At 38.7% G+C, this 27,387-nt stretch overlaps 1 protein-coding gene across 4 annotated transcripts in view; it reads left to right on the top strand.

Annotated features, from left to right (window-relative positions):
• The window catches only part of grm8a (glutamate receptor, metabotropic 8a), a 294,600-nt gene that overhangs the window by 209,135 nt on the left and 58,078 nt on the right, over window positions 1-27,387 (top strand). For all 4 annotated transcript variants that reach the window (XM_026146524.1, XM_026146523.1, XM_026146525.1 and 1 more), the window contains exon 6: window positions 2,303-2,440. In XM_026146524.1, coding sequence (XP_026002309.1) covers window positions 2,303-2,440 — 138 coding nt within the window. The remainder of the gene's footprint in view (window positions 1-2,302; window positions 2,441-27,387) is intronic.

The raw sequence follows: 27,387 nt of genomic DNA, 5'->3' as shown, positions 1-27,387 counted from the left end.
GTGCTTTTTAGACCCTCAAAGTACCTCAAATGATTATATTTCTGTTTTTAGGAATGTAATGTTATCACAATGGGAAGCATGTGATTCCACATGGCACATCTTACTGTTGAGGCACAAAAAGAGTAAGACTAATATTTCCAGCAGTCAAATATCAGTAGAGCATCCCAGGTGCACACATTACCCATTTCCACAACAGCACATTGAATTAATCAGGAGAGATCTTTTTAGCTTTTACAGTGAATCTGGCATGGCACAGGCTGTCACACCTCACATGGAATCATTCACGTGCCCAGTGTTACACTTAACTACAGAGCATGTGTTGCGCCTTCTTAGTTAAGTGTAAATGTTTCTTTGCAGTCATTTCTTCTTGCCCACCCGGTCACAAGCCATCTATGGTTAGATGTAGGACTTGGGTTAGAGAAAAGCCTACTCCTTTTAAAGTACTGTGTAAAGTCTTGAGCCATGCTTCATTTCTTTAAATTGTGCTTCCAAAGAGCCAGATGTTCTAAAGGCCTTCCAGAGTTTTTCTTTGGACATGGGTTGCTTTTTCACTCATGTTCAGTCCACTGTACTTTCAGCAAACTCTGCAAGACAAGAAGACGAAAGAAGATGTGCCAGGCTTAAAACTATCTAAAGTGGCTGAACAGTTCAGGAAAGTCATCTCCTTAAGGAACAGGGAAAAATCAGTAAAGACCTGACAGACACTGTTCACTGAAGCCTCATCAGAAATGGTCTCAGTGGAAGAGTGGCTGTCAAAAAGCCATTCTTAAGGAAGGGAAATGGTAAGGATGAGATATACCAAATGTGCATGGAGGAGGTGAGGAGAGAGGTACAGCAGTGAATGTCTACAGCATCTATAAAACACGGTGAAGGTTCTGTTGTGGTTTGGGGCTGCATTTCAGTAAGTGGTGTCGGAGATCTTGTCAGAATTTATGAAATTATGAACACATATATTAGATTTTGATCTATCATGCAATACCATCTGGAAAGCATCTGACTGGCAGCAATTTTCAATATGACAATGCAATGATCCCAAACACAAACACATGGCAGTACAGCAAAAGCATGCCCGGACAGAAAAAACACAATTGAGCACCATTAATCATGGATAGGCCTCCCCAGCACCTGGACCTCAACATTATTGAAGCAATGTTGGACCATGAGACAGAGCACAGGACAAAAGGCACCCAACAACAAGAAGAGCTTTGAATGTCCTTGAGGAAACCTGAAGAACTATTCCTGAAGACTACTTGAAGAAATTACGAGAAAGCTTGCCTAAGAAGTTCGGGCTCTGTTAAAGAGTAAAGACGATCATACCAAACACTGACTTTAAAGCTCATGTAAAAACTCTGTTTTTGCCTTATATGCTGTATTTCTGTTTTTTTGCATATCTTTTTTAAATAAATTACTGCACTGAGTTTTTATTTTAGCAAAATGTAAGAAATGAGGGGTGGCTTGAGGCTTTTGCACAATAGAGAATTTTTGCATATTTGGAACATCCAAAAAAGAAAAAAATCCATTAACCAAAAACCTAAATTTCTCAAATATATATCAGAGAGTTCATGTCAAAGCTAAAATCCCCTAGTTTGTAAAAGTTTTACTGTAGCATACGGCTAAAATGAAAGTCTAACCCTGCACGGAAACAAAGAAAGATAGCCGATGAGCTGATGAATTGTTAAAAGGTTCATGTGGCAGATAAAATGCCATGCATTTAAGAAGCTTCTTTCACATTTAATTATGGTATGAAGAAAGTAGTTTTTTCTCATCTGCACGTCTCTTTTCTTTTGCCCGTATCTTTATTCCACCCTGCCACTTGCTGACAGGTATTTCATTCCTATGAGTAGAGAAACATGTTCCCCTCTTTTAGTTCCTCTTATCTTGTTATTAAAATGGACAAGTATCCAATCTATTGTGGAAGCTTATTTTAAAATGTATGCTTTTCTTTCTCTTTACGTCAGTATTTGATAGGAGCTCCAATACTGACCGGTTCAACCAAAATAGCTTTTCAGCCATACCATACGTGGGCTATTCATAACTTACGCATTTATGTGTCAAAATCTATTACATTGTGCTGAACACCTAATTTTCTAGCTCAGTAGAAATGAAGCCAATAACCCCTGAAGCACCGGTGCCCTCTCCTATTACGCCATTTAACAATATCTGGGTTGAAAGTGTCGAAAGCAGCTCGTCTAAACAAAATAAATAGGGAGATGTATTCAGTAGAGTTTTAAAAAGAAAAACAAAAAAAATAATAACTCATTTTCATACTTTTTAACCTTTGCCCTGTCTGTCTTTTACACAGCATTTGACCGGTATTTCCGTAGCCGTTCGCTGTCCAACAACAGAAGAAATGTTTGGTTTGCTGAATTCTGGGAGGAAAACTTTAACTGTAAACTGGGAATGCATGGTAAACGGCCTGGTAGCCTGAAGAAATGCACAGGTAAGACTATATTTGACTTCTTCCATTATTTCACTTGCTATCAACCATTTGGGGAAAAAGTCAATAAAGCTTAAATGTGTAAATTGTTATTTGACTAGAGATCCAAAGAGAGATGAAAATGCTCCAAGGTACTTTGGAGTTTTACACTTGAGGGTATAACAGATTGTTTTGTTTAGCTGTAATTCTACAGATCTATACGAGCTTGTAAGTTTTACTTTCTGAGAAGTGTAGCAGAAGGTCAGCTATAATTTGTCTTCCTTTATCCCTGCATCGGCTACCTCCTTGCGTCATAACCAGTGTCATTCTATGTCACGGCGGGGTGCGCCGATGTGTGCGGAAACAGGACCCAAAAGCAGATGATGACGAGGAATAGTAATGATTAACAGAAAAGTGAACCTTTATTGCGATGACGACAGGAAATGAACCAAGAGACCAAAGCAAACAGGCAAAACACTAAGAAACAAAACACTAAGCTGGAAAAACACTAAGAAACAAAACACTAAAGGTACTAAGACCAAAAACTATAACTATGATTGAGGTGGAAAATAAACAGGCTAAGACTATGACTATGACTATGACTGTAACTCTGGTGAGATAAACAGACGAACTGACAATGGCATGAAGAAAACAAAAGGCTTAAATACAGACATGAGGTGATCAGGGGAAGTGGCGACACATGGGGGAAAACAGCTGACAGACATAAACCTAATGACAGGACCAGGAGAGGAAAGCTAAATACAACTAGAAAGTGCATTTTCTGAAGAAACTGCAGTGTGAATGCTTGAATCTGAATGTATGCACTGAAATGAATTAATTGCTGAATTTTGAGTTAAAAATATTGAATGAGATAAAAAAAAAAAAAAGTCCGAATTTAACCTGAAAACAAAAGTGCTGAACTGCTAAAAGCTGAAGGTTAGACAGAAGAAGAAGTTGGAAAAAAGTTGAAAATGTTTTAATTGTAAATTAGAAAACCCTAAGAAATGAGAAGAGAACATTTAGAGTCAGAAAACATCTGAATGAATATTAAAAGTTCATATTCTTTGAATCACTGAATGACTCAAATGTGATCCCTCCGCTTGGATCCACACAGTTTAAAAAGTTTACATCTCTGAGCTTTGAAAGACAAGATGTTGGAAAGAGAACAATAATGGCGACAATTTGAGGGTAAAATGATGGCTGTAACACTGTGGACACAGCAGCAGTTGAAAGAGAAGTGCTTAAGATGAATCTTGGTACAGTGGCAGGCAGAGCTCGTTAAGCAGGCAGGTGTGAGCCTGGTTGCTATAGTGACCGCACCCAATGGCTCCATACACACGACACAGACATGCACCTCACTTTTGCTGCTTAAAATGAACAGAAAAGTCAGGCCGAAACAAATCGTTCCCAAATGAAAAGTATAGGTCGTATTGACGAAATTCTTTCACCGTGAGCGGCAGCAATGTCTAGTCTACCTAATTCTCAGTTTTCATGCCTGTGGAGTTTATTATATGGACGTGGTGACAGTGTAAAAACACCATGCTCTTCTGATTTTCAAACCAACCTTCTGAGCCGTTTTAACATTAGAGTCTATGGAAGAGTTGGAGGGAGGAGGCTGTGCATTGGTGACATTTACGAAAGAACCATAACACCTAGGACAATAGTAAACACATTGGATGAAAGAGGACAGCGATGGCTACGTTTTGAGGGTAAAATCATACCTGTAGAGCAAACGCTGCGGACACAGCAGCAGTTTTAAAAAAGATTTTAAGATTAATTTTTTTGCTCCTCTCACTCTAGCAGTTGAGCTGCCTCACTCTAGCCCCAACATTCCGTCCCATACACACCCATTATAAACTCTGAAACGGGTGAAAAAACATCATGAAACTTAAACTGGAACTGAAGAAAAAGTATAATAGATATTGAAAAGATAAATACAAGTTGAATAGTTGAATGTCTTGTCTTCGTTTTAAAGTTTGAATGGTGGCTCTATGTCAATGTATGTGGAAGTAGTAAGAGTTTAAAAATGAGTAAGTTGAATGAGGATTTGAAGGGTCTCCCCATTGAAATACATTATAAATTTTTGTTGAATAAAGTTGAATAAAATTAAAAATATAAATGTTAAAAATGAGAAAATTAGAAGCAGTCATGTCCAAAATAATAGGAATCTAACGATGTTTGAATGGTTTTTCTAAGTTGAACGGTTTTGAAGGAGTAGGCTTTCAAAAAACGTACGGAAAAATAAAATATAATAACTAGAAAGTGCATTTTCTGAAGAAACTGCAGTGTGAATGCTTGAATCTGAATGTATGCACTGAAATGAATTAATTGCTGAATTTTGAGTTAAAAATATTGAATGAGATTAAAAAAAAACAAAAAAAAAAACCGAATTTAACCTGAAAACAAAGGTGCTGAACTGCTAAAAGCTGAAGGTTACACAGAAGAAGGAGTTGGAAAAAAGCTGAAAATGTTTTAAATGTAAATTAGAAAACCCTAAGAAATGAGAAAAGAACATTTAGAGTCAGAAAACATCTGAAAGAATATTAAAAGGTCATATTCTTTGAATCACTGAATGACTCAAATGTGATCCCTCCACTTTGATCCACACAGTTTAAAAAGTTTAAATGCCTGAGCTTTGAAAGATACGGTGTTGGAAAGAGAACAATAATGGCGACAATTTGAGGGTAAAATGATGGCTGTAACACTGTGGACACAGCAGCAGTTGAAAGAGAAGTGCTTAAGATGAATCTTGGTACAGTGGCAGGCAGAGCTCGTTAAGCAGGCAGGTGTGAGCCTGGTTGCTATAGTGACCGCACCCAATGGCTCCATACACACGTACACAGACATGCGCCTCACTTTTGCTGCTTAAAATGAACAGAAAAGTCAGGCCGAAACAAATCGTTCCCAAATGAAAAGTAAAAGTCGTATTGACAAAATTCTTTCACCGTGAGCGACAGCAATGTCTAGTCTACCTAATTCTCAGTTTTCATGCCTGTGGAGTTTATTATATGGACGTGGTGACAGTGGAAAGACACCATGCTCTTCTGATTTTCAAACGAGCCTTCTGAGCCATTTTAACATTAGAGTCTATGGAAGAGTTGGAGGGAGGAGGCTGTGCATTGGTGACATTTATGAAAGAACCATAACACCTAGTACAATAGTAAACACATTGGATGAAAGAGGACAGCGATGGCTACGTTTTGAGGGTAAAATCATACCTGTAGAGCAAACGCTGCGGACACAGCAGCAGTTTTAAAAAAGATTTTAAGATTAATTTTTTTGCTCCTCTCACTCTAGCAGTTGAGCTGCCTCACTCTAGCCCCAACATTCCGTCCCATACACACCCATTATAAACTCTGAAACGGGTGAAAAAACATCATGAAACTTAAACTGGAACTGAAGAAAAAGTATAATAGATATTGAAAAGATAAATACAAGTTGAATAGTTGAATGTCTTGTCTTCGTTTTAAAGTTTGAATGGTGGCTCTATGTCAATGTATGTGGAAGTAGTAAGAGTTTAAAAATGAGTAAGTTGAATGAGGATTTGAAGGGTCTCCCCATTGAAATACATTATAAATTTTTGTTGAATAAAGTTGAATAAAATTAAAAATATAAATGTTAAAAATATGAAAAATAGAAGCAGTGTTGTCCAAAAGAATAGGAATCTAACGGTGTTTGAATGGTTTTTCTAAGTTGAACGGTTTTGAAGGAGTTAGATGCCAAAAAACGTACGGAATATATAATAATAATAATAAAGATTCGAATAACAATACTGTGAATGCTTTTCAAGCATTCACACTAATAATAATAATAAAGATTAGAATAACAATACTGTGAATGCTTTTCAAGCATTCACACTAATGAACAAAGAACACATGACATTGTCAGAATAAAACAGGAAATGACAACACAACTTAACAGACCTAATACGTGATGAAATAAATAGAAAACCCCAAAACATAGAAAACCCAGGAACAATAACTGCCTAAACTAAAGGCAAATAGGAAATAACACAAACTAATAACATATCAAAAAATACAAAGAAAACTCAGAGTGCTGGGTCGGAGACCCAGCCTGTGACATTCTACTTATTTTGGTACAGCGTAAAACAATAACTAGGCACACCAGACTGACAGTTTTCAGGGAAACCAGTTTATCCTAAAAGCAGGCCCAGCTTTTCATATTACATCTGCCAGCTGATTAAGCACATCACATTAGATTGAATAAGTCTTCATTAGAACATCGTAGCTCTGAAAGTCTGTCAACAGAGACAAATACTGTCTTCTAATTAGTGTGTATATATATATATATTGTGGAGTGCACTGCTGGCTGTAATAAGTAACCTTAAACCCCAGATCAAATTAGCTGTTGGGATTTAAGAAGCAATATAGCTCAACAAGAGCAACTGTTTGTGTACTCGAAGCTTGAAGGGAAATTAAATAGTTGTTGGAGTATGTGCTTGTAAATGTGGCAGTGCACTCTCTTCGGTGCGTTTTGTTTTGTGTGTTTGTGCATAGGGTATATATGGGTATTAGTTCTGTAATAAGCACTTCTTGGTGTCATTTTTTTGTTTTTTTGCATTGCTTTTATATGATTTATGGTAGTTTGACCTGCATTTTTCAGTCCTAGTCCAAATTGTCTGCAGCTTGTTATTTTACAAACGACCCAACGCTACAGCTGATTTTTGTCTTGTGCTGTCGTCACATTCGTGTGCATGTGATCCAGATGGTGCTGTGTGTGCACTTTTTCACTGCCTACACCTGTCACTGGCTAAAGTGTTATACTTTTTAGAAGAGTTAGCAATGCCAGTGGACATGACCTGTAGGTATATCTCTGTGCTGCCGTGATCGGGTCTGTATGTTTATGTGTGTGTCATAGCGACTACTCCCTGGCTGATGCCTGCCATTGGCTCACATAATTAGGTTTGTAAGGGCTGTGACTCCCATTGACCGTCTATTACTAGCCGTGGCATCTGTGTATGTGGGCATCTATGTGTCGAGGGCCCTGTAGTCATGAAGCAGAGTCCATTAATTCCAAGTGCTGGGGTTTGTGACCTCCAAATCATCAACACAGAAGCCAATCAGCAGCCTGCTGCTCAAGGTCACTGTTGTGAGACAGCTGATGGGAGGATGTGGAAATGTATGTGATTATTGCACGTGATTGGGCTGGGAGTGGGGGAGCGGTGAGATGATGTCAACAGAAAATTAACAGTTAGAGAAACTGAAAAATGCAGCTGGAAACAAATTACACAAACAGTGACAAAGATAGCATAATAAGATATTCAAGTAACATGGGAAATATGATAAGTGGGTGTGGGCAAATTAATTGTAGATTGTAAGACTTGAAAAGGATACGGGAATTAAACAGTTCTGAGTCTGAAGAACTTGAGGTTTAACCTATTAATCTTAAAAGATTGGATGAGGTGATGACCTGGAGTGTTTGATGGTGTTCATTTGAGAGTGAGAATAGTCATCATCACATATGTATTATCAGAGGAGGTTGAAAATCCATGATGGACTCCAAAATAGTTACCTCTGCCACGGAGGTTATGTTTTTGGTTGTGTGTGTGTGTCTGCGAACATGACAGCTCAAAGTTTTCGTTTTCTTTTTTTTGAATTCTGGTAAAACTTTGTAGGGGTTTAGCATGGGCTCGTGTTAACAATCCATCCAAACTTAGTTTACATTCTCCAAGGTCTTCAAGGTCAGTTTACTGGATTGTCAGTTAAAAATTGACAAAAATCCTTGTAATTTAGAAACTATGATTCTTCCAAGTGTGGTGTTTATTGTCAACATATAGAAAGTACCATATAAAGATTTCAAACATCATGTCACATTTGACCTCTGACCTCTCCTTCAGGGTCAGTAGCTCGACCTGGAGGTCCAAATGATAATAATGATAGATAGAGCTATATAGAACCATGTTTCTTACTGCACTTTTTTATGCATATAGGGAATGATATATGGTGATTCTAAATATCACGTGATTTTGCACTTATGACTTCTCTGTCAAGGTCAAATAAGGTGAAACTTTCATAAAATGACTTTTATCTTTAAAACTGTGCTTAAAATTCTACTGCACTTGGAAACATTCTGGAAATGATACTGGTATACATGGTTTACAAATATCACATTATAGTTTGCATCCGAATATCATGTTGCATTTGACCTCTAACTTAACTCCTACATTTCTAATCTACCTTTCTTTCAAGCTGCGTGGTTAAATAGAAATATACTGTAATATAATATTATATAATACACTCAATATTCACGTCCATTTATCAAGCAATATTTATTATCCATGACTTGCTCTATATATTGGTGTAATCAAAGTAAACCAAATATGTCTGCCATATTTTAAAGTTATATGCATGGTTCTAATAAATCCTTTTTTAAGTATTTGTATTATATTTTATAAAAGCACTCATTTCGTCTTTGTATTTAGTCTTTTTGCTGCACATTTAATTGCTCCAAATGAGTGTGCAAAAATTACAGCATATTCCTCTGAGGTTTAGCAGTGAAGTACTGTGCAATGGAACAGCTTGAGTAGTTCAGTTACATTATAACCCAAGCAGCATTTGTTTGCTGTATTATGCTGCATAAAAGAAAAATGGCTTTTGTCAGAAAGAGGCCGTTGACAAATAAAGAAAATGAAGCCCCATCACCTAATCACTCTTGCGTCATTTTCTCTTTACTTCCTTTCTCTACTCTCTTAATTTAACCTGGGAGATATTGTTTCCTTTATTATTGTCAGTACAAAATGAATTACATGAAGATGATGCATTTTTCATAGAAATATCCCCAGCCTACTGTATAATGTAAAACAACATACGTAGCATCATAGTAGCTACATGATATCCAGTGATTTGCTGCTAAAGCTACTACGACCAGCCAGACATCGGTTCTTCAGTCCAATAAATGCATTTTAATGATTTATTTAGAGTGCATTACCACAACTTTCAGCTTTCATCATTTCATCTTTCATGAAGAGAATAGTAAGTATACAAAAAAGGGGAAATCCAAGGCACTCAGGCTGCTGAGTGTAAAAAGCCTCTTTTTGAGACATGGCTCATGAGGACATCAGCCGACAACTCGGATGCTGGAATAAAAGTGTGCTCTGTTGAAGGCATACATTTAGGTAAAACTAATGCTTCAGGGCAAACTGATTTAGGCAGACACCAGATCACAAATAAGACTACACGCTTACATGGCCAGAAACTCCCATGCATACTGCTTGTAGATCATCAAGAAGGAAAATGCAACATTTCTTACTATATGTGTGTTACTTTAAAACATGCGTGTTCTTTTTCTGTTTCTAACCCAAGTAGGCACACTCATCGCACGTCTTTCTAAAGATGCCATTTTGTCACAGCTGCTAAAGCTAGACCAAACACAGCAGGACCAGGCAGTGTCAATGACCCAGAAAATCCATTTGGCGTTTAGCATTTGGTTGTTGTTTCAAACTGACTTGCCAGGTAGACTGGATCTGAGCAGGATTTGGAGTAATGTGGCACCATAGTGAAGAAGGCTGAAATACACACACTGAGATAAAATGCATGACAAAATGCAGATCTATAGAGCGAGTCTACCCACTTCTCCCTTCATACATACAGTAATGCTCTTGGAGGTGAATCTCTTAATTTCCACATGAATCTCTAAAGTTTTCATACATTCTAGATCATTTCTCTGCTTTCATATGGAGAAACGTACATTAAAATAGGCAAAAACATAAACAATGTTTAATAAAACAAGATATGGTAGCACAACCACTAGCATCTCTGTCCACAGCCGCCATCAGACTTTGTTCATAGCAGTGGATGTTGACTAGAGCTGTAAGCCTCAGGTACACTCAGAAGAATTAAAGTGCACTGTGGACAGTTGGACATTTGTTATCCTGTTGATTTCTATACTTCTGATTTCTTTGCCTTTCTGTCTGAGTGGATTTTGACTTGTGTCACTCTCAAGGGAATGATACCGGTTTGTTATCGTTCTCTACTTTGTCAGCCATCAAACTTCTTTATCTCGCCTTGTCTGTCTTTTCGTCTTTCCATTTCTTGCATCTGTCATTTCTTTCTCTTCTATAAAATCCAAGTTTAAAGTGTTATTTTTTTTGTCAACGTTGAAAAGGTGAAAATCAGTAATGCTGTCTCAGTGTGGGTTTTTGAATTCCTTAGCCTAGCATAAGTTCAGGTCAAACGCAGTAGCCTTCTACCTGTCTAATTGGCAAGCTTGCTTACAGATTCTGCATATCTACAAACCATTTTGCAATCCATCTTGACTCCAGCTGCTGTTCATGCTGTTTCTGACCCAATCAATGTCATGCATGTGTCACTGAAGTCTGCCCCATACAGGTTCCTGCTGCTGGTCTCCCTGCCTCTGGCTTTCAGGTTCAGCATGTGGAAGAGTGAGGAGGTCCCAGAATAGAGCCATACTTCCGAGTATAAATTATCGGAGATGGAAATAACAATATTATTTTTGCCTGTAGGAGTCCAGTCTGACATTATTTTCTCCCTTTGCAAATCAATAACAGTTTTAAATTATGTTATTTTTTTTCTGAATTGAGCCTGCCTTTCCTCTGCACACTCTCACCGTCTTGCAGCCTCTTGTTCTCATCCTAATTTGTATGGCCAGAAAATTAATCTACTGCATTGTTTACACTGTAAACATGGCAAATAAAAGTAATATCTTAGTCTATGTAGTATTTATTTGCAAAGCAATACATAATATATATTTTATGCAGCTGTGTAGTTTCTACTTTCATTCCTTATATTAGCTTATTATTATTTTATGTGAAGTTATAGTTGCATGCATGCTGTTTTTAATGGGTCCAGGAAAACTCATTCAGAGATGTTTTATCTCTATTAAATGAGGGCAAAGCCCGCTGTGCAAATGCAGGTAGTTAAAACCCTATGAAGCAAAGCACAATTCAATGAATACACACCAGGTATATTATTAGAACCAATTTTTAATTATATAAATGTGCAATAAATGGAGAACTGATCTGAATTTATAAAATATTGTGATTTCCTGGAGTTCCCTCTGCCTCACATTACACCTGGAAAAGACCTTGATTATAAGAAATATTGATACATTGGAAGTTTATGCCTCAGTATCTTAAACAACTAGAGGTCACATCTATAAGAATTTGCTGGGGCACAGTGAAGAGAGCCCAAAACTCTTACCCAGGTGAGAAGAAGCCTGAAAAGCTTAAAAAGATGCATGTATAGTACTCTGTGAGGGGGAAAAAAACAAAAGAATAACAGTTTCATCTCTCGCCCGTTTTCCTGATTAGCAAAATTACCATAATGCTGTAGCTTTTTTTACAGCTGCCTAATGAAGGTTATGCTCTAACTTCCTTCCTACTTAATAGGCAAACACAGAGGATTATCAAATGCTTGCACACACCACACACACACAGCTTTATACTTCCTCAGTTTAACATAAATAATTAATACTTTATAGAGTATTGTTGATGAGGAATTTATCTTCTAAAGGCTCCTTGGCTAGTTTGATGCCCTTGTTTTCTGAATGCATGAATGCTTTTCTTACTTGGTACAAAAGTCATGCTTTTAAAGACACAGAGCCTTCATCCAACACTAGCGATGTGTGCATGTGTCTGTCTGTGGGAGAAGCACAGTACCATTCCAGAAGTTAATGAGATCCTGACTTAGCCCAGCATGCACACATTTACCCTTGCGTACAAACACATGTTCACTCACTACAAATAGACCATATCCTAACGAGGTCGATGGGGAAGGAGAGTTATTAGGCTCACAGGCTGAATAAACTGTTCCCTCCCCTGTGAAAAGGCCTAAGGACTGAACAGACTGAAGGATGGAGACGAGCACAGATGGAGAGCTTGATGGACAATTAGAGACAGACAGGCACAGACAGACAGATTGCAGACTGTGAGACAGAGACAGCAACAGACAGTGCTATATGACTCCTTCCAACATTAGTTTTCAGTAGGTGAGATGAAGTGTCATTTAGCTGCAGTGAAATGATCCTTTTTCATTTTCTTGCAGAGGACATGGTTATCTATAGCTCTCAATGATGCAATCTGTGTGCATATGTGGTAGCTGATTTATGACTTGCAGTCCTACGATAGAGAGCATGCTTGTAACATGTGCCTCGATTCTTATACTGAGAAACTGTATGGGTGAGCTGCAATCATAGCCACTACTTTGGCATTGGATAAATAAGTAGAGAACTGCACATTTGCCACTGTTGTATCACAGCCTCACACAAACTGTAATCCATCTTGATGAGACCCAAATCTCATTGTAGAGGAAGGAAAAAAAAGTCCACTAATGAAAAAATGTGGCTAGGAGGCAGGAGTATGCACATAAAATATAATGTATTTGTATGATCATTGTTACCTCAACATGTTCATGTCATGAGTTGAGATGTTGGCCAGCACGATGATGCAGAAGTTAATACTGTTGCCTCACAGCAAGACGGTCCTGAGTTTGAAGCCACTAGCTGACTGGTTGCGTGATTTGTCTCTGAGTACCGTGGCTTTCTCCACAGCCCCAAAACATGCATTTGGTTAGGTTAAATGACGCTTCTAAACTGACCATAGGCGTGAATGTGAGCACAAATGGTTGTCTGTCTATGGAAGAAAATGGAAAGATGCAGAAGTGAGTTTTGGACATAAACTATAAAGACAAAATTGACATGAGGTTATAATGCAATTCAAGTTTATTTATTTATGCCAAATCACAGCACAACAGTTGCCTCTTTACTGTGTGGTAAACCCTCCAGTTTTAGAGAGGAAACCCCAACAATCACATGCTCAACAAGCAACGATGGGAAGGAAAAATTCCCTCTTAAACTAAAACTCCCAGCATAACCAGGCTCAGTGAGGTGCAGTCATTTGCTGTGACTAGTTGGTGGATGAGAGAAAAGAAAAGAAAGGGAAGAAAGCATAGTGAGACAAGACAAACTATGGGAGTGAAGACACAATTTAAAGACATGCAGCAGCAATGCATTGGGAGTAAAAAGAGAAGACTAATAGAAAAATGCTGAGTATATCATGTGAAGTCCCCTTGCAGCCTAAGCCTATAGCAGCATAAAGAAGGGATGCTTCAGGGCAATGTGATGTTGCTAACTCTGAGCTTTATCAAAAAAGGAAAGTTTTAAGTTTAATCTTAAAAGTAGAAAGAGTGTCTGTCTCTTGAATATGAAATGGTGGCTGGTTCCACAGGAAAGAGACCTGAGAGCTGAAAGCTCTTCCCTCCCATTCTACTTCTGGAAACTCTTGGAAGCACAAGCAAGCCTGCTATCTTAGAACAAAGTCTTCAGCTGGGACGATATAGTACTGTAGAGTCTGCATGTGATGATTTGGATTTAACAGGGACAGACTGGCGACCTCTCTGGGGTGTACCCTCTCATCCTATTGCAGCTGAGAAAGCCTATAGCCCCCCTGCCATCCTGAATTGGATAGGCGGAAGAAAATGAATGGATGGATGAATAGATTTAACAGGGAACCAATGAAGAGAAGCTAATGGTGGGGAAAAAGTGTCTCTTTCTCATTCCTGGCAGTACTGTCACTGCAGTATTTTGGATTAACTGGAAGCTTTTCAAGAAACTTTTAAAAGAAGGGATGCTTCTTTTATAAGATAATATTTAATTACAATAGTCAAGACTAGAACTAGTCAACGCATTTTTTCCTTTTTCTTCATTATCTCTGAGACAGCATGTGCCTAATTTTAACATTGTTATATTTCTCCAGACAAGTGGAAGTCTGAGATTTTCTCTCTCTTTTTAGCTACCTGCCCACTTGTTTGCTACCTATATAATCTATGTCATACTGTTTCTAAGTATATAACCATCAGCAATTTAATTTTACAGCAGCCATTTTTCTGTATTTTTTTGTCCATTTCTCAAAGTTTTTGTGTCGTTGTCATTTTCTCAATTCTTCAGTAGTTGCTTAGTACTGACACAGCTGATAAGAATGAAGGTCAACACTATAAAAATTAGGCCCAAGTTTTTAAAACTGCCCCCCCCCCATGCAGGTCTTGGAAAACTGAGAAGTTTTAATAGTGCTAATGTCACCCAGCTGAATCAAATGCACCTAATCATATTACTGATCCAGATTCACAGCAAACTTGTTTCTGATTGTGTGACACAAATACCAGCACTGTAAATATAAAAACTAACAGCAAGTATGTTTGTGTGTCAGAGCATTATATTCAATGTATTTGTCGTTTAAAGCTATTCACGTCTCTTATTCTGTTGTTTATTGACCTTGCTTTTATAAACCTAAAGTCTATCTATCATCTTTCACTCCAGCTTTTATTTTTAGCCCCCACCATCCTTCTGTTTTGTTTGATATATTTTCTCTGCTGTCTCGCTAGCTTTACTGTGCTCTTTCTCTGCCACCTGCCTCTTTTGTTCCACAGCTTTCCCCTTTCGGTGTTTTATAGTGTGTTTATAAATGTGCTTGTTCAAGGGTGGGAAGGGAGAAGGTCCGGTGACATGAAGCACACATCCCTTCAACAAAAAAAAACATTCATGAAATTCTTGTTTATATGTCAAGTGAAAGCTGGGCAAGAGAGAGATCAAAAGAAGGGAAGGAAATTTAAAAAGTTGAGGAGAGAGAGGAAGGGCTAGTGTGCATAGCCAAGTTATGCCAGGACAGTGATTCAGCAAGATATGAATAATGACCAATGAATAATTTATATTAGCTGTGTGTACCATCAGCAGTAATATATACCAGCAATAATGTAGAGTGTAATATATATTAGCCACATATGTCAATGGCATCACATTATTCATGAAAAAGGGTGCTCTGCTACGAATTGCTCTTTATAAAACAGACAACACTCTCACTGCAGCCTGACAGCAGGTCTGAGAAGAGAGAGGGGAAAGATGAGAATAGGAGCAGCAGCAGGATCAAAATGCCACATATCTAATAAATGCTTGCTCATTTGAGCTCTGGTGCTATTTCTGCCGGTAAAAGTAACAGTGATATTGAGTTTAGCAAGTCAATTACCGAGAACAGGCAAGCCTGTGACATTAGTAAGGAGATGGCTAAACAAGCTTATGCACACAAGCAGTGTAATGAACACAAAGGTTTTAGTGTACTTCATCTAATTTCTACTGTGTTTACTCATTTGATAAAAAAACATGCTGTTAAAAGAAAAAGATGAAAAAATAGAAAACATGAATGTTTGCATGAATTCTTCTTCAGGTACTCTGTCTTCCTCTCTCAGTCCAAAGACATGTAGTTAGTAGAGTTAGCTTAATTAGTGAATTGTTGTCTGTCTCTCTGTGTTAACCCTGCAACAGATTGGCGACGTGTCCAGGGTGTACCCCGCCTCTCACTCTATGGTAGCTGGGATAGGCTCCAGCACTCTTGCAAACCTGAGAAGGATAAGACGGGTGATTAGGTGATGGAGCTCAGCCTCCCATGACACCTGCAGCTGAGCTACAAACCAAACTCTGCCACATTAACTAAACAAAACACTTTTTGTGTCAGTCACAGAAAGCTTTGCATCATTTTGCCTTTCATTGGCCCCCTTACTTTACACAGCAGACTGATCTGCATGATTGGTTTGGGCGAAATTCTGACCCCACATGCAATCCTTTATTTTATCCTGGGTTGGGACCAGCAGGGACTTGACAGTTATTTGTGACACCCTCCCCAACCTGGAGTTGGCTGTGTGTTTTCTCACAGTTTTAACAAGGATCTTTATACTTGTGAGGTGAATGTGCTAACCCTTACATTACGGAAAAATATGAGCTGTGGCCTCTTCATTTTATTTATTTACATTTCCTTAGTTACAGTACAAGCAACATTAATATCCTTGAAAGGTTTGCGTATAGGTTTCAATAGTGTAAGAGTCAACATGTTTGCCTAAAACACTAAAAGTCCTTGTTTTGCAACTAGGAGGCAACTCAAACTCAAGGTCATGCTAGGTGGTCACAAGCAGGTGTGGTGGTCCAAAAGCTGGATAAGAGTGATCAAGAAATATATCTTGTGTAAAAGTCTCCACCAAACCAAAAATGTTATTGTTACCCTAACAAGAAAAGTTCCCAGAACTCCTGTAAAATCAACAACAGTCAGAACTCAAGTATTGACTCAAGTTGTTTGATGTTTTGAGTTTTCAACTTCTGATTTTTTAGAGTGGACACAGCAAGATTTACAACTTGAGATAATTGCAATACAAAATACTCCAAAAGGCACCGACACAAACTGGGTAGAGAGTCCTAATCAGTGACAAAAATTAGTGGCATTGAAGGCCGCCTGTCAGTCAGATGCCCGACTCCTTGAAAACCTTAACACCTTTTATGATTTGTTATGGAAAATCTTTAATAAAACTGCAACCAACAAACAAGCGTGTCTTTTGAAGTGAGGTTTATTAGAAAAGAAAAGAAAAACACTGCAGTGGAGAAAAACGTTCAGATCACACACCTAACCCGTTTTTCTGAGGGAAAGACATCACCCTGAACCCTTTTATACCTCCCAAACAAATCCTGAGAAATCCTTATCTCTTCAGTCTAGGAACAGTTCCGACCAACCGTCATCTCCTCTGCAACAGGATGTCCAGAGCCCTCAAGAGGAAAACGAGTCTGCTGTGAAGGTGCAATAAAACTTGGGCCCCACTTGTGATCACATCCCACATGCATACAACTGATGTCAAGAGTGAGCTTTCTATACTAAGTACAGAAAGTGTTACTACTATTACTAAAGTGATGTGATTATTACATAAACTAAAGACATTTCCAGTACAGCTTTAAGAGCCAATTTGCCAATCTGCAATTAAAAAACCCACCACCACCAACAACAACAAAAAATATTTTAACACTGAGGTCTCTGGGGATTTACTTGTTTTTGGAGCCAGCTCTGGCTTGTTCTTCCAGGAAGTGCAGTTCATGTCACTTCATGCTTGACATGTCACCCTCACCCTTTCACTCACACAGGTTGCTGCTCGAGTAAACTCTGATCAGGTAATTGACTTCTAAAAATGTTAGCATTGCTGCACGAAGGTGCAATTATTAATAAGTTATTTTTGAGACTTCAGCTATTAGAATGCTTCCCAAACTGTAGTGAGGTTGAAATGTCTTTTTTAGGAACTTGTTCATCTAGTCATCCACCCTAAAGCCAGCCTGGTGATGGGACTTTTAACCAAGTTCTTTATCTCTTATTCTATCTGTTTTGTATTGATAACTTTTAAACAGATATACTTTTCTATTCATCTATGCATCTTCTTTATTTGTTGTTGGATCAATACAGTAAATTTGAAGAGTCTACACAGACATGTGTCAAATAACATTTGACATCAAGCTTCGATCCCACACACGAGGCACTAGTTATGAAACAAACACAGTCACACAGGCGCACACACTCTTAGATGTAATTGTACAAACACAGACACATACTTGCACTCAGGCTTGAAGCCACTGACTGGTATTTATGCAGCAGTGTATTGACACAAGCCTTGGCTTCAGTGCTCTGTTGTCAAATCATGTAGAGCAGATCTCTGTCTGATGCTCATTTGCTCTTTTTTCTTATTGATTAGCCATGTCTTCCTTGGTAGATTAGCCTCAAAGATCTAAGCCAGTCAAATATGGTTTGCATGGTTTTTGTATGTTAAGAAATATGAGAAATATGAGAAACGCATTTAAGCAGAGTGGTAGTTTTATATTTTAACAATATTGATTCATAAATGTCTCTGAATTATGGTGTGTGTGGGCAGCATCACTCTATGCTGTCATCTTTGTGATGTTTTTGAGCCATCGTTGATAAATGAGAGAAAAGCTAATTAAACAACCTTTATGTAAATGTATTCATGAACATCTGAACTTAGGTTGCATCATTCCAGGGCTCATAAATAAATTTCCTTCTCATATATTTTTATAAGCCAATTTGCCTACAGAAAAGGAAAGGCGGATGGGGGCGTCAGGTGGTGGTTGAGAAGAAAAGAAAGCTAGAGTAAAATACTTGCTAGCTGTTGAGAGTTTAGAAGGAGGGAATTGAATATGTGCTGCAAATTGATGTTTAATTAAGGAGCTTGTTCACATCATTAGTCTGTCTGTCAGCTGTGTTGCCATCAATCACTGCATGTAGAAAATCTGCCCAGCACACTGGTCTATGAAGGCATCCATCAAAGCATTTAGCCAGTTGGCATTCTTGCATTAGTCTCACCTCGATGATTTCATGTATTGCTTTATGTTTGTATTAGACAAGGAACTCGCTTCACTAGCAAGGCAGTGAAACATGCATTTCAGAGGTTTTGCTGTTCCCAATTTTTTTTATTTTATTTCATATCATGAAAATAGTAGGATAAAAGATACAGCCCCCCCCCCCCCCCCCCCCCCATGTTGTAATCTTAATCCTTCTTGTGTAGAGAAGGATTTTAATTTTAAAGTAAGTAGGTATGTTAATATTTATTGCAATTTTGAATATTATGGATAATCACACATGTAATCATGAAGAAGTCCCACAAAGCAGACTTGAAAAATGGCCGTCGATACAGCCAGTAGCTCCTTAGCTGTCAGGAAGAAAGTCAGTCAAAACATCGGCAGTCATTTCACAATGTGAATAGTTATATTACTTTTGTATAACTAAACAGTATAATATAATAGTGCGATATAAAGTTATTTCATAATTGCCTTTTAAAGACTCCAATCACTCAGGGCTAGCAACTGCTTAGCAAGTTATATTGCTTGGCAGGTCAGCAAGTGGTTGTTGGGGATTGCTCGCTGTCTGTGAAATTGATTGCTAATGCCCCAGTCACAGAGACCAAGAGATTAGTCGGTCAGCAACACTCCGGGCAACCATATGTAGATCACTATAAAAAATGTCTGTTCCCCAAATGGTTAGCTAGTGGTTGGTAGATGAAAAATGGTTACAAAGAGATATACACTGCTGCACCCATAGCTTGCATGGAAGGCACCAACTTGTCTGCAGATCCTTGCTGAGCAGTAGTGAAACTGTGAAACACGCGGTGCACACTATAGCGCTGAAATGAAAACATTTTGAAGGGTGCAACGATCTCTATTTCCCGTGTTTGTCCCACTTTTCACAGGTTCACTGTAGCTCAACAAACAGTTGATGAGTGTTGACGTTCTATGCTAAGTACTGACAACCACCACAACCTGCTAGTAACCAAAGAAATTATAAGTAGGTTTTTGGTGAAGCACACTCTAATACACATTTTTCCATAGTGACCAGCAGTGTTGGGGAGTAATGGAATACATGTACCGCCGTTACGTATTTAAAATACAAAATATGAGTAACTGTATTCCGTTACAGTTACCGTTTAATAAGGTGGTATTTAGAATACAGTTACTTTGTTGAAATAAATGGATTACACGGCGGTATTTTCCTGTTTCATATTGTCGCGGGTCAGGACTGTTTGGGTTTTGTTTGACAGCTACGTTCTGTTGTTCCCAATGACTGCTTTCTACAGTCATTGGTTGTTCCAGGCGGCAGCGTTACGGTTGCCATGGTTACAGGGCGACGCACTCTCTCTGCGACTGTGTGTTTCCTGGGTGAGAGAGCGCCTTTTTGTTGTTGTTGTTGTTGTTGTGCTAAGCTATGCCGAGCAGTTTGGTTAGCGGTGGTGTGTTTCTGTTGGAAAATAAACGGCTGTGCTCCCTGGCAATTCAGGGAAGCAAGACCAAACGACACCTCTGTCTCCTCCTTGTCTGTCCATTTTTGGTAATTCCAAAACTCCGGTGGAAACCCAAACAAAACACGCATTAAGAGGCCCTAATGCCCGTGTCTCAATCTCGCGTCTCATAATGAGGAAATCTTTTTTTAAAAATGATTTAATATAAAGGCAATAGGCAGAGTGTTACAGACATAGCGCTAAAGAATGTAGCCTCATTGGTAGTGTAGTCCGTGCTGCAGGGAGAATGGTCATACCCATTGTGTGTCTGTGAGCGAGGGAGGGAGAAAAAGGAAAAGTACGAGTTGTCATCGAGCAGAAATGGGAGCTGGAAGCATGTAAATATAATAATAACCACTGCAGCCAAAAAGAGTGCCTGACGAGCCCAGTTGTAAGTACGCTATCAAGACTTGACTGTACACTGTGTTCGTGTTTTCCTCCGAAACAGTAAATTCTGGAGCAGCCTTTCAACGCCTCTCTCTGTCTCTCGCTAGCAAAGTTGACCCACACAACAAAAAGTAAAGCTATTTTTCAGCTACGAGCCCGACACGAACCGGACGTATTAGCCAGAGGTCCCCCTACTACGGTTCGGAGCCGCGGACCTTCAGTAATAGTAATAAATCACACAGCAATGGTACATTCATGTAGCTGTAAAAAGCATGATAATATATTAAGTAATCCAAAGTATTCAGAATACGTTACTCTCATTGAGTAACGTAACGGAATACGTTACAGAATACATTTTGGGGCATGTATTCTGTAATCTGTAGTGGAATACATTCATTCATACAAAAGTAACCTTCCCAACACTGGTGACCAGAGGTTTCAGCCGATCTCTCGGCCTGTTATTATGTTAAAATCTGTCGCAGAAGAGATGCTAAAGTCCTTCAAATCACTATCATCCCCGACCATGCTGCAAAAAAGGTGTTTTCATTTGTAAGCTTCTTACTTTGACTCCTAAGGAAATACATATATATCTTGTCTTTTAACTTGCACTACTAATAAGAGAATTCAAAGTATCACCACCTCTGCATTGATTTTGAAGTGCCGAGTTTAAGATTTGTTTGGAGAGGTCTGTTTATAATGCAGTATCAATTTAAAAGAAAACGAAAATGATGAAAAATATCACCACAACTTAATCTTCAAAGGCCCCTTTAAAGTGCAGGGTCTTGACTATTAAAACTCCTTTTCTTTTGTAGTTTAGAGACTTTAAAGCCTACATTTTTATGCTAGCATTCAGTTTGTAATAGCAGGTGTCAGGATCGACAAATAGCAGATCATCTCAATTTCAAACAAAACTTTCATCATAAAATTGGTTTTTGAACATGTTTTTTTGCCGTGACATGCCTGTAGCTTTTATTAAACAGAACCAAGATGAGTAATGAATTTGTACAGATCTAGAATCAGATCACAGCAGTCGGCCCGAGTGCCTATGTAACAAGAACAAATAATCAACCACGAAATATGAAAATGACCTGGAGGCAGATATGGAGATTGCTTGCTCATGCATTTTTGTTTTTTCTTTTCGGATTGCAGATCTTGGATGAGACACGAAAGTTACTTTTTATCTGTCCTTTTGCCTCCCAGAGTTTTCAGTGCAAATCCTCGTTTACCAAGGCGCCAACCAACTAAGTTGCCTGTGGTCTCTGATGTCATTAACAGTGAACAGAAAGGCTGAATTGCATTTAGCAGCTGCTGGCTACAAAATGGAATAAAGTGTGCAAATTCACTTCAGCAAGCAAACATTTTGTCCAGTCATCACTTTCTCTGCCTCCACTTCACCTTTATTGTTGTCACCTGTTTTCCACACTGATACAAAAACAAGACTGCACTACATTAAATATTGAATATCGTAATTGGGTCTTAAAGCCTCAGCTAAATCTCTAGTTCTGATTTTGCACCTGCTCACATAACGTGCAGAGACTAAATGGGTGGATTTCATACATATCACACACTGTTACTGGCTGCAGACAATGGGCAGACACATCCAATAAAAGCTGTATTGTATTGTACTTTGCACACACTCAGACGCACACACACACACACACACACCCGTTGCTCCGGTTTCAACACCTGACGCAATCCCAGGAAACAGACACGGTAGTGTTTTCCCAGTTAGCACTACTCATAACAGCAACAGTCATTTAACTGTCTCAAGGCACGATTGCATTTTCTTGCGATATACTGATTAATGATGCATCGTGTCATTTCACATCTCATAAGAACAGCAGAGAGAAATTCTCATTATTACATGGCATGTTGATCTATGGCTCAAAGTACAATACTTTCATTACTTGGTTGTGCTTTTTTTTTTCTCTGAATGAGAATTTGCACAAATGCTGAATGCCAACAACTGCATGCGTACTTGTAGCGATGCATTAAAAGGAGATGTTTTAATGTTCAGAAAGACATAAAACACAAGTTACATGCAATGAGGCACAAATCTGGAGAGAAGAAAAGACAGCATTTAGCAGTCTTGTATTTCATTTTTTATTTTTTTTTAAAGGCCAAAGCGTCTAAAAAACATGCCGCTATTTTTATCTAAATTGTGAAACCACTTGAAAAGACTCTTTGCCCTTTTCAGGTGTCTTTCTTCTTTCTTGTGAATGGTCACTGACCACAGTTTGTTTTCTAAGAGCTGCACAACTGTTGCTAAAAAGATGTACTTTCAGTGCACCACTGCCAGACGTGTTATTTAAAGGTATGTTGCTGTGAAAGGGCTTACTAATTAATGTCTTGTTTAGCTTTGTTTGTAGACTATTAGCATAATTAGATCTGTAATTATGGTGGAACGTTAGACAGCTCAAGGTACTTTTGTTGACTTGGGAGGCTGTCTAGGTATATTTCAAAATGCACTCTTCTTAGAAACACAGGTTTCTTAACTGTATCTCACAGCTGACCAGTTCTAAAGGCGCTTGACTCTATTCTTTCTTTTTTGCATTCCTGTGCATGTATACACGTTGCTGTTTATGTGCTTGCCAACCATCTTAATGAGTGATTCAGCTTTTCACTACACCAATGAGATTAATGGAATGAATAAAACATGGCATTTCTGTCTGTCTTTCCTTTGCTTAAAGTCATCTTGATGCACTATGGCTGAACATATTCACCTTTCTGCACTCCTTGCTGGCTGAGGAAATGTTAGGAATAGTAAATAAACCTAAAAAAATTGAATATGTGCAGTATGGGGAGTGAATATTCAAAAAACAACAACAACAACAACAACAACAGCAAAACCCCGCCCCGATAAGTGCTTACTTACACTATATGGACTCCATTATATGAACTGCTGATTGACTGTAGAGTTCCAGACTTCTCCTGGCATTAACATCAGCACACAAACTATGCACCACACACTTCTCATAGCATGGGCTTCCATGCCTGAGCAGCTTCTCTAGGTGTTGTGTGTAGCTGGGCCATACACTGTATGTCAGCCTGTAATTTAAATGATATACTTTTTTTGTACTTTTTACCTGGTGGATATAAGTGGATAAAATACAATCGGGTTTTAACTTACAGTGTTTCTATTTAATGTTGAATCAATTTTCACTCTGTTCTGTTCTAATTTCCTTGAATTTGGTTACAAGAACAATAAATGGACTCCCATCACATCACTTAGCCACACAGATACATTTGTTTCACCTTGCTGCACTTTTCTTTTTGGGTTTTGTTTTCACAGACATCACAGTCAGTTGAATGTGGTGTACCTCACCCTGCTGCACACATCAGGATTCAAGTGAGCTTACGAGAATCAGTCACATTACAGAGGCTGTTACCAGAGTAACCTCAGGGCAAGACAAGACTTTAAAAGCTCTAAGAAACTTTTGGGTTTTAGTAGTATAGTTTGATGCATACTAGCCTGACACCAATCAAATGTGATTTGTAAATATTCTTTTAGCAAACAAAATGAAAGGGAAATCAGCAAAAGAAATTGGGAAATAGGAAATAGGTGCAATGATTTATTGAAACATGTTCAAACATGCATGCAATTCTAACAAGCTTGAAAGTTGAGATTTGGTATGACTACGTTTATTTGTTAACACAGCTTGAACTCAGTAAGTCAGCTTTCTTGTCATTTCTTTAGTCTTCAGAAATAATTCGCCAGGATTCCTGAAGGACATTCAAAGTCCTAAGGACATTCTCCAGGTGTTGGCTCCTTTTTGTTCCGTTCCGTCAAGATAATCCCACATTGCTTTAATAATGTTGATGTCCAGACTCTAGGGAGGCCAATCCATGACTGGCAATGTTCAATTGTGTGTTTTTCTGTGTACGTGTCCATGACTGGCAGTGTGTTTAAGATCAAGATGATATTGCATGGTGGATCAAAACCTGATGGTACTAGGTACTTGGCTTCTTGACAGCCACCCTTTGACTGAAACCATTCCTGATGAAGCTTCAGTAAACAGCAGATGGATCTGAGGGCCAGATGCATCTCTCAGGTCCTGTGCCAGATTGTTACTGGATCTTTCAGATACTCTTGATCGCTGTAGATACTTTTTGCAACAGGCTGTGCCTAAGTATACGATTTAAACTGGTTCGTCATTCATTGCCTGATGTGTAGACACAACGCTGGTTCATCTTTTAAGTTTGGGATTCTTTTTGTCCTCATAGAACATTGTTAAGTGGTTCAGGAAACAAAAAACATATATTCCTCTAACAATGGTAAAATACAAGGACTGGACTAAACAAACAGCTAATGTCCAAAGAAAAGTGTTGAAAGGCAGACAGAAAGCCTGGAGAAACATTGTTCACTTCAAAATTACAAGAACGTCTGACTCTTTAGAAGCAAAATATAAAGAAATGAGGGGTGACTCAGGACTATTGCACAGGACTGTAGCTCTGGCTGTGAGATTCAAAAACTGGGCTTGTGGCCAGAATTTGAGATGCTAATGAGAAAAGCTCTCTTCTCTTTCAGTGACTACTGAGCTGTGAATGTGTGTATTTATGAATGTTGAGCAGGTTGTTGGCCAAAAGGTGAATGCTTTTGTGGATAAATAAAGGTTATGTGATTTGTGCAGCTGCTTTTCTAATGAAATGTCAAATTAAGGGCAGTAATACACATAACAGCATATCTGCCAGCTCTGAGCAACAAGTTGTTTTTTTTTTTCCTTTTTTCCCCATACTTTTTAGGAAATAACTCAGTGGGTTTTTACACCCAGTTTCAGTCTGACACCTCAGGCAGGTAGTTGTCCACATGTGCATTTTTTTCAAGCCGGACGGATCATCATCGTATATACACACAAAATCAATATTGCCGAAAGCACCCTCCTCCACCCAGCAGTGTACAGGTCATGAAATAAATACCCACAGGTCTGAATAGTTGCCTCAGCATGAGGGAGAGTGTCCAAACAGGTAACAGAAAACAGGGTGCTGCAGAACCCCCCCAGATTTTCGTTACAGTTGAAAGATAGAGACTTGTACTTTCTGCGTACTTTGTTCTCTGTCTTTTTCCTCTCTCCACACATATGCACACATTACAGTGCTCCTGTTTACTATCAAAGTTCAACTCTTAGGCCAGCATTGTGATCAGCTGTATGGCTGGACCACAGTGGCCCGGAGAAAATGCTAACTAATTTCCTGCTGGGGTTCTTACCCATCACCACAGGCACCAACAAACACACGAATAAGGACATGCATACAAAGCACCCTACAGCCTTCCATAACTGTGGATTGGATTTTATTCAGGGGACCCCATTAATTCCTTATGGATGCTCATATTGATTCTGGGTGCCTCTGGTCTTGTTAATTCAGCTCAGCCCAGATGGGTTTTGATTCGGTTTGTGTTGCCTGAAGGTGACTGCTGCTTTTAAAGAAAAAAAGAAAAGGAAAAAAAGAGTGAACATAGCCAAGATAGATGCAGTAGATTTAGTAACCAAACGGAGGGGTAGGACAGAAAGAGAGAATATGAGAGAATGTGGTCGAAGCGAGAGATAAGGATAGAGAAACAAGAACAAAGAATATATCACATAAAGTCAGATATCGTGTGAGAAAGGAAGATAATGAACGTAGGATGTTATGTGGTTCCACTCTTTGAACTTTTTGATGAAAACAGAGAAAATGAATGTTACACTCAATTACTGATTTTCATCTTAATGCATCAAGGAGGTTTTCACTCTCTTCTTTTTTCATTAGCTCATTATGCTAATGAGTCATTACATAAAATCCGCTCAAAGAAAATGCAGTTGGGAGACCATTTGCATGCTTTTGAGCATTGGCACATATTTATGTCAGGGCAGGGATTGTATGCATGCATGTATTTTGTACATGCATGCAAGCATAAAGACCAGATGTAAGTATTCAAATATTCATCAGCAGCTTATGAACCTAAACATTAATCTGCAGTAACTAATAAGGCTGCAGCAGTAAGATAAGCTCAGAAAGCAGAGCTAAATGGTAGTATACACTGAAGACTAATAACTGTATGTGAAGCCAAAAGTAGAGACTTATAAGTAAATTAAACATGTCAAGGCTCAACACATGGTTGTGTGACTAGTCGGAAAGAGGATAAAGTCTATTTTGTCCCCACCAGACACTTTCTTGCCTTTCCTGTATACACAGAAATGCCATTATCAGTGGTTCAGAAGATGTAAAGAAGGAACATGTTGTTCTTTCTTTGCTACCAGGGCGAGAATGGACTGAGAGGAGTTATTTGTCATTGTCATGCTGAGTGCCCCGTTGCCTGTCTACTGGTCAACCTGTCTTGCACAAAGATTTCATCTCTCATTTGGTCTCTCTTCATTCCTTTAAAGTTTCTCTTCATCTAAACTCTCTTTTTCGTTTTATTTCTTACCTGTTGCCTTTCTTTCATCTCTTTCTTCAGTCCTTCTGGAGCCAACCGCTGCCCACTTTCCTCTACGTGCTTTGGTGCCATTATTGTAGATCTTGTTTCACCTGCATTATACATTTCTATTTTTCTGTCACCACTTGACTATTGGCTTTTTTATGGTGTACATGGAATATAATAGGACATAAATGGGCTATACAGAAGACAAAGCACAAACAGAAGCAAAAGCTGTGACAAATGGTGATGGCCTGGCACTGTGAAGACGACAGTAGGCACACGACTGGCTATACAGGTCAGGTGCCAGGCTTCCCTATTAGAACAGACTCAAGGCGAGACTGCAGAATGATTATCATAAAGTCATTTAAGGCCATGAATAAGTTTCACATTTACCCAAAGCATCAAATGCCATTCACCACACAACCGTAGCATCTCGTACCTGAAGCATATGATTCCTTTTTTCAGTTCATGTGGGGTGATGGATGATACATGGCCTAAAGAAATCTACTTCTGTATGCTGTAACTTTATATCATTGCACACAAGTTTTTCCCTATAGCTCCCCGCTGATCTG

The sequence above is a fragment of the Astatotilapia calliptera genome, chromosome 17 (assembly GCF_900246225.1).
Source record: "Astatotilapia calliptera chromosome 17, fAstCal1.2, whole genome shotgun sequence".
Classification (NCBI taxonomy): domain Eukaryota; kingdom Metazoa; phylum Chordata; class Actinopteri; order Cichliformes; family Cichlidae; genus Astatotilapia; species Astatotilapia calliptera.
Note: the sequence above shows the minus strand (reverse complement) of the source record. Positions and strands in the feature narration are given on the sequence as shown.